Below are 12,387 nucleotides of genomic sequence, written 5' to 3' on the forward strand. Positions count from 1 at the left end.
GGCACCCATTTATGTGCAAAACATTTCTACTCATTGCATCCAAATACCTCCTGCTTTTTCCAAGAATGATTCTCGGCTCAGAACAAACAGGTTTATGCTGGGTAAAGCAGTACCTTCAGACTCACCAGGAGGTGATGTCCAAGAAGGCAACCGGGAGAGATCAGAATGCATGTCCTGACTCTGGCCAGTAGATGTCTCTATTTCATTCACCCTCTAGGGTAGGTTCCTCCTGAATGGGAAAGCTTGGGAGCAAAACTGATGGCTGGAAGGTAGTTCCATCCCTTTTGTCACTTTCCACCAGCTTCCCGCGCCCCCCCCCCCCCCCCCCCCCGCCCCCGAGTTTTCTGATTCGTGGCATAAAGGTAATTGAAACAGGAGCATCATTTGAATTTAAACACATTCCCTACTTTACCAGATCTGTTTGCCGTGAGATGGGGAAGGGAAAGCAATCTATACAGAGCCCTAGCCTTTGCTCTTTAAATAGTACCATACTCTGAACTAAAAGCCATATTACTGAGTCATCACAATTAATTACACTCGGAGGTGAGAAGGCAGGATTTAACGCTCTAATAGGATGTGAATTTAGGTCCGTTATCTCACCCCATTGGTATTTAAAACAAAATCATTTTTCCACGGAGGCATCTGCAACTAAGGAAGATTTCAAAGCTCAAGTCTGAAGACGTCCCTGGCAACCGAATATTCCTGTTTTAACTTCCTGAATGTTTTAATAGGCACATTTAGATTTACTAGATTCTCAACATGAAGGGCACCTCTTTCTGCTGGGGGATTTGATAAAAGAGAACTAGGAGGCTGGGAAGGTCTATTGTTTCCAACAGAAGTGTTTCAGGTGTAGGAGGTGTGCAGGATGGATGAGTTATAGGAGATGTAAAAATATCATCTCAAAAGAAGCGTCTGAGATGTGTGTCCATGCAGGGCTGACACACCGACACCTCATCACAAGGGATTAATTGATGGGTCCAGCGCAAGTGGCGGGGACTGGGGAAGGAGCTGAGAAAGTCAGTCCTTGTTCTGCAGGCAGGAGGGGGAGTCGGGGTGTTTAGGCAGATGGTGGGGTGTGAGTGAAGCAGAGGAGTCCTGTGGCCTCTTGGGGAGATGGAGACTGGCCTCTCAGAAGCATCTCTGTGGCATCCCTTTGCCAGAAGGGCTCCTAGGGCACTGAGGGTCCTGGCCCTGCCTGAGTGGGTGGCACCAACCAACAACAGTGTGGTCCTGAAGGAGCTGCCTGGGGCCCTGGAGAGGAGCACCGTTGGGGGGAGAGGGGAGAAGTTGGGGGGTTGGCCGAGGAGGGTAGAGCAGAGTCTGGATCTGAGGCACTAGTGGATGACTCGCTCTGGGCTAACCCATGTGCTGTACAGCCTTGGGAGATAAGGGTTTCTGTCCCTCTAGGACCTAGAGTCTAGGTCCTTCCCTCCCAACCAATCAGTTTGCTGCTGGGATGATCTGATGAGCTGAGTGCTGGGTTCTGGAGTGCTCCGGCTCTGATATCACTATACACACACACATGATAATGCACAGAGCCTTCTGGACGTGGGGTGTGGTTTTGACAGTGCACATGTCCCACCGTGGTGTGCCATCAGGATGCTTCTCCTGCCAGCCCTGAGGCTCAGGGCACCCTCTCGAGAGCCTTGAGCCCCTTCCCCCCCCCCCCCCCCCATGCATTGCATTCTCCTTCACCTCAACTTCTGTTCCACCATCTTCTCCTCTCACACTCTTCGTCACCCCTCCCCCCACCCCCAGGAGCAGCTGGGCACCCCATCCCTCCAAGTTCCTCCTCCCCCAGCCCCAGGTGGCTGCTCTTTATCCTGGGGTTTCCCTGGGCAGAGCAGCTGGAGCTGCATGGCCAGAGCTCTGGCCTGGAAGTCACCTGAGTGTGCGCTGTAAACCACGCACAGTGTGACTTGGACTGCGACCTAAACTCCACAAGCCGGTTTGTTCTGTCTACAGAGGGGAGTATTAATACTTATCTCGCCCAGTTGTGGAGAGGATGTGAAGAGCCTGGCCATTTTAGGAAAGGTGGTTATTGGCCTGGGAGCTTAGGGTGGCCCCTGATTTATCTTGGGTTTCCAGAGCCTCCTGCAGCACCTGGCAGATCTCAGGAATGAAGGATGGAGGATCTTGGGTTGTCCTCCTTATCCAGTCTTGCGGGGGGAGGGGAGGAGGCACATGACCCCTCAATACATCTTTCCCAGGGCCCCATGGAACCAGCTCTTCCCCCTTTCTTCCCACATCAGTCTGTTTTCTTTTCTCCCAGCTTTCATCACCACCCGACCTAACCCTTGCTCACAGGTTTACTCGGTGGACTGGTGGACTGCCTCCTCAAGCGGAATGGGAAGTTCAGGGGACCAGGAACACTGTCTTGTATCTTGTGCGGCTCCATCTTCAGACGCCAGCTTAGAGACTGGAGCATAATAGGTGCTTAGCTAACTCTAGCTCCAGCGGGATGAATGGAAGTTTGCCTCCCAGCACAGTGCCAGGCTCCTCACAGGCGGTTCAGGGATCCCTGCTGTTCGGAGTTTGGGAGTCCTTGGGGGCTAAGGTTTCTTTCTCCAAGAAGGCATGCTCTCTAGGTCCTTCCCTCCACGGTGGTCCGCGGGGAGCAAGGCCCCAGCTCTGGCTTCCCCCATCTCCCCTCGCCGGGATCTGGGGGCTCTAGCCCTGGGCTCCGCGACCCCCCTCGGCTGTCAGGCGGGCGCGGGCCTGGGCATGCTCAGAACGAGCAGATCCCCGAGGCGGGTGGCGGCGGGGGCGGGGAGGGAGCGGTTGCCGCCGCCGCGCTGAGCGCTCGCCGCCCGGGCGGAGCTGCGCAGTCTGCTCGGGGCTGCGCCAGGACCGCCGCCGCCGCCGTGCCCACAAGTTGCCGGCAGGCAGCTGAGCGCAGCGCCGCCTCCTCCGGCTCCGAGCCCCCTTCGCCCGCCCGCCCCGCGGCCGAGGCCGGCTCCGGACGCGCATCCCGGGGACACCCGCCCCAGATGTAAAGCGGACCGCGCAGCCCCTCGCCCCCGAGCGCATCCACGGAGTCCTCTCGCCGGCCTCCCCCCCTGCCAGACCCCGCGGCTGGAAGATGTGGCAGCCGGCCACGGAGCGCCTGCAGGTAGGTGGTGCCGGCGGCGCAGCCGGGGGCCAGCCTGGAGGAGGAGGAGGTGGCGGGCTGGAGGAGCCGAGCTGGCGCCTTTTTGCCCACTTGCAGGGATTTGCCCAGACTATCATGTTCAGATGCATGATATTGTGGGCTTCACCTAGAGCCAGGCGGGAGTGAGGGGGGAATACGTGGAGCCGCGTATCATAACTTTCGGCTTGGGGGGGGGGGGGTGTGCTTGTTGGAATAGATGAGGTTGGACTTTCTGACCAGCAATGTTAGACTGTATCCCACTGATCTGGGGGTAGGGTTTTTGCATCCAGAAATTTTTCTTCTTTTTCGTCTCCAGGAAAGACAGGACAAATGATTTGTGAAAGCATCCATTTGCCAATAGTTTGGAAATATCAAGCTTGGTTTGGCTTGGTCATGGTATGCTCCTTATTTCTTCTTTTTCCCCATTCGTTGGCGCCCTCCCTTCATCTCTCCTGAACCTCAGCTTTCCCCCAGATATTTGAAAGTCAGAAGTTATGTCCAGCAAGGAATAATTACGCCCTGGGTCATCCCATCAGGGTTTTCCACAGCTCTCTGCTGAGACCCCTTTCGTTTGCATGCCCAAGCTCTGGAATTGGGAAAGAGGTCACAGGGAGGAAGAGCTGCGTTGTCAGAGGGGACCCTCGGGGCCCCGGAATGGCCCCGACTTGAGATTTGATGACTTCCTTTTGCCCAAAGGAACATATTCTCCAGAGGGAGGGCAGCTGCTCTGCCAGATAAAATGCACGGAGTCCTGCAGTTGCACTTTTGGCAGGCTCGGAGCCACACTGTTCCGTGGTAAAGTTTGAAGAAGTGTTTAAGTGGTAAAATATAGCACCGCTGGAGTGCGTCTGAAGAGTTAGGATAGGACGGTGAAGGCCAGGCGCCCTGGCTGACTTGGAAGGTTTCTCAATGAAAATCCAAAGCTGCAGACGGCTCCTCAGAGGCTGGGAGAGATGAATCTGTGAGTTCTCACGCTGAGGAGTCACCTGCTGGCGCCCACTGCGGTTGCCAGAGGCGATGCCCCACAGCGCCCGTCCACACCTCTCAGGCCTGAGACCCGTGGTGCTCCCATGCCCAGAACCAGAACCAGAACCATGGGGCCCACCTCCAGGGTCTCCAACAGACTAAACAAGCAAAGGAACCTTTAGCCTTAGCAATGGTGTGGAGAGTGACCAGCTTCTAACACCCTTGTTGCCTTAGAGAGAGAATGTTCACACTGGGTTCTGAATGGTTGGCTGAAGGTGATGGAAATGGATTTCAGCCCTGGTGGCACCTGTGACACATATTGTGCATGGGAATTCCTCCTTCGGGTTGGGGTGTGGATTCTGTCCTAAAGGAGGGGTAAACGAGGGGTCGGGTGGAGGGTCCCCCATCAGGTGAGGTGGGAAGCTCTTGGACATATCCCTAGAGAGCTGAGAGAACCGTTCTTTAAGATGGCTCTTCTGACCTGGTGGTCAGTGCTTTGGCAAATCTGGTGGATTTTGTCCCTTTAAGTTATTTGTGCTGGCCTGTTTCCTTTATGGACTGCTGTGTGCCCCGGACCCTTGGCAGGAGAGAGAGCTCTGGCTTGCATTCCACATGGCGAACTTGGTTTGCTAGAAACGTCCTCATGCCTCTTCTGTGAAATGTACACATGTCCATTGGCAGTCGTCCGGTGTGTTACATTTTGTGTGTGCCATGCGTTTATTTTGTTTGGAGATGTCATGTTGAGAGGGCCTGGGTAGGGGCTTCCAAAGCTGAGGTCAACGGGGCTTATCACTGACTAAGATCAAGTCACTGCTGGAAGGTGCTTATCAATATGGGGCTCAGCCTCATGCTCCCCAAATTTAAATCAGTAACCAGCCCAAAGCCCTTAAAACTGTTTCAAGCCTTGTGATTATCAAAGTGAGCCACACGGAGAAAAAAAAAAAAAATCCAAAACAACGAACTTCTTCATATTTATGGCTTCTTCCCAAAGAGCAGCTCCACACTTCTTTAAAACACACACACTTTGTATGTTTTTACTTTTCACTCTGGGGAAGTGAGACGCTGAGTGTGAGGTGGTAAGTGAGCCGCTTGTAATAATATTTTATTTACATTCCTTGTGGTCATCTTTGTCACGGCCTCTGACGTCTGGGATTTTTTTTTTCTTTCTTCCCCTTTTTGCCTTCAAGGCATCACCATATAGGAACGCTGGTTTCCAATTCCTCTGTGGATGGGATGCCTTAGCTTGCCCAGATTCTGTGGCCACAGGGAAATACATGATGAGTCCCGCTCTTTAATGAAGCACCACCCTTCCCGTACAAATCTCCTTGACCTTCTCATGTAACCTCATTAATTTTTGTCATTAACTTTTAATGCAAACATTCTAATTTAGAGGAGCTGGGCTGAAGAAAATGCTCCAAGGATGCTTTTCCAGAGTTTCCTGTTAGGATGAAGGAGTCAATATATTGTATAGTCGCCTAGAAGCAGAAGAGGCATGGGAAGCAAAGAACATCTTTTTTTTTTTTAATATATATTTTATTGATTTTTTACAGAGAGGAAGGGAGAGGGATAGAGAGCCAGAAACATCGATGAGAGAGAATCATCGATCAGCTGCCTCTTACACACCCCCCACCCCCCACTGGGGATGTGTCCGCAATCAAGGTACATGACCTCGACCTGAATCGAACCTGGGACCTTTCAGTCCACAGGCCGACGCTCTATCCACTGAGCCAAACCGGTTTCCGTATGAATGGCATCTTTTCTTCGTTGATTTTATCAGCTCCTATTTGATGAGGCCCACGCAAAGTCTGTAGCCCAGAGAGTGTGGCAGAACTTTGCTGAGACTAGATGGTCACCCTCTAATTTGCGTTGGAACAGATGGCATCTTTGATCCAGTAGGAGTATCATGATCAATACCCACTTTTTTTGCCAAACAAAACATTGCTGGTATTTTCTGATTTGACAATTTGCTGTTTGACCCAAATCCAGTCCAGGCAAAGCGACCTGTTACCCCAGCAGGCCCCAGCTGGGAAATTTCCCATTCAGTCACACAGACTGCAGCAAGTTCGTCTGCTCCCTTGAATGTTAAAACTTCTACTGCATCCCACTCGAGCTCTCGCTGCAAGCTCCTGCCATGAAAAATATAACAGATCAAAAGGGATATGAGGGGTTTCCATGTCCACCCCAACTTTTAAACCTGAAGGAATTCTGAATTCTTCCCTTTCCCCTTCCCCTCTGAGCAGCAGACTTTTGTTCTTGAAAGGAATGAGGGAAGTTACATATTTTTTAAAAAGAGAGAATAGAAATAGGCTCTACTCAGAGAAATAAAGGGCGCTTTTGAGTAGAAAAAGGTTAGGTATGAATTTAAATATATATATATAGATGAAATTACCTCTGGCCTCAATATTTAAAGTTTGCTTGCATATCCTGATTGTCTTGATTATTGGGGTGGATCCATTAGAAGTGACAGACTCATCCATGTCAGAGTGTGAGCTCACTTAGATATATAAGGAACTTGGATTTCCACTTTCCCCCTGAAAAGTGAGATAGAACCGTCCAGATCATCAGCTGGAGACCATTAGACTTGGCCTCCCAGACAGAGAGAAAACCTTGGCAGATAGGACATTTTCCAGGCAGCCCAAATGGACAAGAAGAACGTGGAGCAAGAAAGATAATGGCAGCAGCCCCCTTTTATGGAGCACATGCTGTGCGTGTGGCCCTGTGCTATGGAGTTTTATTTGAATTACTCAGCTCATTTAACCCCCATAACCACTTTTATCCCCATTTTTATAGGTCAAGAAGCTGAAGGCTAGAGAGTTTACATGATTTGGCCAGGGTCAGACAGCTAGACGTGAGCTGGGCGGGCATTGGAACCAGGAGGTTTATCACCAGAGCTTCCCTCTTCACCACTTCTCTGTAGCGCAGAAGGCTAATAACACAAAGCAGGATGCTCTGCCTGTGTGGGTGCTGTTGTTATTAATAAGTCAAATCAGCACCATGGTGGTCTCGTTGGCTCAGAGAGGCACTTTCCTATTTCTTGTTGAAGCAGTGTGGTTAGCTATGTTGACCAAGGGCTACCTTCTTTTGGATAGCCCACATCTCTGAGGGATGCAAGCTGCTGGGTCATATTTATACTGAAATTCCAAGTGCCATTTTTAAAAAATATACTTTATTGATTTTTTACAGAGAGGAAAGGAGAGGGATAGAGAGTTAGAGTTAGAAACATTGATGAGAGAGGAACATAGACCAGCTGCCTCCTGCACACCTTCTATTGGGGATGTGCCCGCAATTAAGGTCCATGCCCTTGACCGGAATCGAACCTGGGACCTTTCAGTCCGCCGGCCAATGCTCTTTCTGCTGAGCCAAACCGGTTAGGGCCCAAGTGCCCATTTAAGAATCTCTTCAAGTGGAGCATGTAGCATTTGTTCAAACTAGAGACCTTGAAAGCTGGTGATCAAGCCAAATCATGTCTATAATCATCCCACATATAGACCAAAAACGGGGGAAAGAGAGGGAGGAGGTTGGAGAGTTCAGGAACAATTTCTTAGGGATAAGCAATAACTACTTGTACAGTGGCACTGGTCTCTTGCTAAATCAGTTCTAGATTTTGTTATTTTTCTTCATCCCTTTGAGCAAGCACAAAGCATTGGGCTTTATCGTTCCTTCGCCAAGAAAACTTGGAGTTATCATCAATTTACTTCCCCCAGAAGCAAAATGCTATCATTTTGGTCTTTCTCTGAGTTTGTCAGCAAAATCTCTACCAAGTGACTTGCAAAATGCTAGCCTTGGAAAAAAAAACTCTCTGCCCCTTGTTTACCCATTGCTTCATGTTGACTCTACTGGGTTATCTTGCGGTGGCAGGCAACTTTTGCACTTTCTTTGATGTTCCAGGTTAGTTCTCTCCTCCCCACTTCCCAAGCACGGACTCTATGGTACCATGTGAATTATTAGTCCCTTAAATCGGGCCCTGGAAGTGTAGGCCCTGGACAGCCCCAAGGCTAATGGGGTTCAGGCGCCCCCCACAGTACTATTTGACTCCGAATAGCAGCAGTTCAGGGACCTGTTAGTGGTCAGCAAATAAAACTAGTCCAGAAACCCTCAATGACTGCAGTGTGCTTCCCTCAGCCCCCTTGGGCACACGTCTAAACGGAGGCTTTGTTTAAGTAGAGCAAGAAGAAATAGTCGAGATGTTTGTCCACAGACCTTCTTGGAAACCAGTGGGATTAGCTGCTATCATTTTATGTTAATTAAAAAAAAAGTTGTCATCCCAATTTACCTGCTAACCAGTGATACAGCATTGGGGGGTTCACCAGGTCCAAGCCCTCAGGCCAAGACCTGGGAAAGGACAGTGTCAGGGAGAAGGCCCAGGCCCCCTTTGTGCCTTTGGTATATTTCCAAGTTGCCAAAGTCTCAGTGAGCTCTCAGTTAATGCAGAGGCATGGGGTCGCTCTTCTTCCCGAGGAGGACTCTTCCTCAGGCCCCAGGGCCCAGGGCCTCCTCCCTCTTCCCTCCCTTTGATAAGGGAGGGTGCAATAGTGAGAAAAATACCATCTCCTCTCCTCATTGAAGCCTGTATACTAGTTGGGTTTTTAATCACTTGCTTTCAAAACTCACATGGTTACTAAGGGACCAAGATTCAGACTCAAACCCTGGTCTCCCAAGTGCCAGAAACCGATCATTGTCTCACTAATAGAAAGATGTAAAAGGTTGGTCAACCGTGAAGCTCTGAAAGGTCAGAGCCAACCACTCCCTATCTAATTGAGACAATGGTAACTGAGGCTACTTCCCCATCTTGTAATCATGTAAATCCTTACTGATATGATAATCCGTTTATTACCTGCCTAAGGGCTATGGATGTATCCCAAACCTGCTTAAGGGTAATGGGTGTATCCCATAGTCTCAATAAAAGGGATAGCAAGGCCAGAGCCTAAAGGCAGTCCTCCCATCGCCAAATTAAATTTCTTGTGCGGCCGGCCCTTCTCCAGAACCTGAACCCTGAACCGGAACCCTAAACCATGTGGGACTTGAATGGGGTTCCCACATCCAAGTCTTACTCATGGTTGTGGGTTGACTGGAGTCCTCCCAAAAGATATGTTGAAGCCCTAACACCATTTCCTGCGAATGTTGCCTCAATTGGAAATAGGGTCCTTTCAAATGTAGTAGAGTTAAGATGAGGTCATATTGGAGTAGGCTGAGCCCTAAATTCAGTGAGAGACTTGAAGACACAAAGGAGACACAGGACAGGAGGCCATTTGAAGTTGGAGCCCGAGCATGGAGTTATGCTACCACAAGCCAACGAATGCCAAGGATTGCTGGCAACGTCCAGAAGCGAGGAGAGTGAAGGGTGTATTTACCCCAGAGCCTTTGGCGGGAGCACAGCCCTACCAACATCTTAATTCTGGACTTCCAGCCTTCAGAACTATGAGAGAATACATTTCTGTTGTTTAAAGCCACCCAATCTGTGGTAATTTATTAGAGCAGCCTAAGAAACAAATACATTAATGAAACCATATTGCCTTTTGGCTATGTTCTCTGTATTTCTGAGGGAGGGCTGGCATGCCTAAAGTTTATATGCTGGGGCACAATGAATGTGCTTATGTATTGTGCTCTTTTTCAATGCTGAGTGTGAATTTTTTGACTGTGGGTTTGAAAGAAAATAAAAATAGACAATAGGGAGCAAATGGCTCCTCTCTGCCTTATCTGCTGCTGGTCAACATCCTAGGAAAAGGCAACAAATGGAGTGCCTAAGGAAAGTATAGTTGATACCTACTTCAAGAGTAAGTTAACTTAGTTAAAATTATGGCTGGTTCCTGGCTGGAGTGGCTCAGATGATTTAATGTCATCCTGTGCACCTAAAGATTGTGGGTTTGATTTCCAGTTGTGGCACATCTCAAGGCTGAGTTGCAGGTTTGATCTCTGATTGGGGTGAGTATGGGAAGCAACTGATCAATACTTCTCTCTCTCTCTCTCTCTCTCTCTCTCTCTCTCTCTCTCTCTCTCTCTCTCTCTCTCTCTCTCTCTCCTTTTCCCTCTCCTTCTCTCCCCCACTCTCTAAGAATGTCCTTCTAAGAATGTCCTTGGATGAGATCTAAAAAATATATATATTGCTGGTATGTGAAAGCCAGTTACGTAAAGCAGATGTAGTGATATTTTTCAGACAGACCAAGACCAAGACCAAGGGAGGGCTGGGGGTGTATCCTCAAAAACAAGCCAGTCTGTGCAGGATCTCCGGGTGGTGGCTTTTGGGGTTTGCTCTTCCCAATTAGGAAAAGTGTAGATTGATTTAGAGTCCATTTCAAATCCTCCTCCAGGACAGCCTTGGAGTGTGTCCGGTTGATTATTTGTATCTGGTTGAATATTTCGTGTTGTTTTCATTTTCACTTGGTAACGGTGTAAATTATTTTAATGAAGAGCCGTTCCTATTCTGGAATTCACTTGTAAGACAACAGGGAGTTGTCAGGAAAATGCCCCTTGTTTATGCCGGGACCATGGAGGTGCTGTTTCCAGTCCCCACGAGGCTGAGGAGCCCGGTCACTACAGAGCAGCTCTTCTGGGTCCCATTTCTTAGGGTGGAGTGGCTCACGTTTTACTTCTTATTCTCCTGGGAGGGAGTGAATACTGCCTGTGTGTGTGGGAAGGGAGAGGAGTGGAGAGGTGCCAGGAGAGAGGGACTCCTTAATTGTTATCCTTCCTCAAGAATTGATCCAGCCTAATCCTTGCAGTTTCTTTGTAATTGTGGGTCTGAGGATAAACACACAGCTTCTGAAGGCCCTTCTGCATACCACAGGCTTTGATGCCTTCCCCCGAGGATGGCTGGCTTTTCCTCAGGTGTGTGCCTCCTGCAGTGTGGGGTGGTGGAAACTGCTGTTTACTTTCTAAATCTGTGCATGTTCCCTGTGGCCTGAGCAGGGGCTGGGACCATGGGACTGGTGAGTAGCTATGTTGGTTTTGACTTAACCTCTTGGTAGCTTAGCATATTTCTTAGGGTTGCTGTAACCAAGTGCCACAGGCTGGGGGCTTAAGCAACAGCCTCACAGTTCTGGAGGCTGATGTCTGATATCAGGGTGATGGCAGGGTTGGTTCCTCCTGAGGCTGTGGGGGAGAATCTGTTTCATGCCTGCCGCCCAGTCTCTGGTGGTTCGCTGGTCAGCCTTGGTATGCCTTGGCTTGTGGCAGCATCACTCTGTGTGTGCCAAATTTCCCCTTTTTATAATGAAGATATCAGTCATAGCAGATTGTGGCCCACCCTCCTCCAGTAGGATCACATTTAAATTTAATTAATTGCATCCACATTGACCCTCTTTTCAAAAAAGGCCACATTCTGGGGGGTTAAAACTTGTATGTATGAATTTTTGAGGGATAAAATTCAATCCATAACTCTTAGTGTGGAGTTTTCTTTTTGGTATCCACCATGCACCAATATAAAATTCTCCCTACTGGGATCAACTATCCAAGGGGGAGAAAAATGAGAATTTTTTTCTCAGTAAAAGTACCAATGTGAAATGGATGGAGTGGGGCATCTGTTATATGCCATGAGGTCATGACTACTATTTTATACTTGATTAAAAAATACAAAATAATATATGCTTAGGGTATAAGGTAACAAATCAGACAGTTTAGAAGTCTATAAAAAAGTTAATAACCTTTGTCCTTTCTCTCATTCTCAATTCTACCCATGAAGGACACTCATGTGATCTGTCTGGTGTTATTTTCCCAAAATGTGCCCCAGGTTTTTGCAAACATATGCAAATGTATAGATACATATTTAGGCTTTCTCACATATTTCAATAAAATAATCACTATATATATGTGTGCGTATATATAAACAAATATATAAAAACATATATTTACATATATTTATATATAAATATATACAGTCTGTTCCAAAAAATTTTGAAAATGAAATATATGTTAATAAACACTGCCTTTATGATTATTCAAAGTGTGTGTATACATTTTTGGGAGAATATATATATATAAAAACACTGCAATTTTTTTCCCCCCATGAAAATGTTTTAACTCTCTCTCTTCTGATTAGTACATGGTAGCTTCAAATCATTCCTTTTAGTACCTACATAGAATTTTGTGGTGGAGCTGGACTGTAATTTATTGAGTCCTCTCTCTTTAGGAGAATATTTCAGTTGTGTCCATGTTCCTTCTTTTTCCTCCCTTGTAAATAATACTGTTATAAGGATCTGAGCCTTATCCTTGTTCTTGTATTTCTCTAGACAGAACTGCTAAAATTGGAGTTGCTGAATCAAAGCATACGCATGTTTTAAATTTTAGCAGCACTT

The 12,387-nt window shown here is 48.1% G+C and overlaps 1 protein-coding gene across 2 annotated transcripts in view; it reads left to right on the forward strand.

The window, feature by feature from the left end:
* The first annotated feature begins 2,750 nt into the window (after positions 1-2,750).
* Positions 2,751-12,387, forward strand: part of PID1 (phosphotyrosine interaction domain containing 1) — a 182,997-nt gene continuing 173,360 nt past the window's right edge. Inside the window, exon 1 of one of the 2 annotated variants that reach the window (XM_084891887.1) lies at positions 2,751-3,112. Coding sequence is in view for 1 of the 2 variants with exons in the window: in XM_084891885.1 (XP_084748011.1) it covers positions 3,083-3,112 (30 nt within the window). In the remaining variant the exon portion in view is untranslated. The remainder of the gene's footprint in view (positions 3,113-12,387) is intronic. The other variant, XM_084891885.1, reaches the window with a different exon arrangement.

The sequence above is a fragment of the Pipistrellus hanaki genome (genome assembly GCF_964339955.1).
Source record: "Pipistrellus hanaki genome assembly, chromosome: 8".
In the NCBI taxonomy this organism is placed as follows: domain Eukaryota; kingdom Metazoa; phylum Chordata; class Mammalia; order Chiroptera; family Vespertilionidae; genus Pipistrellus; species Pipistrellus hanaki.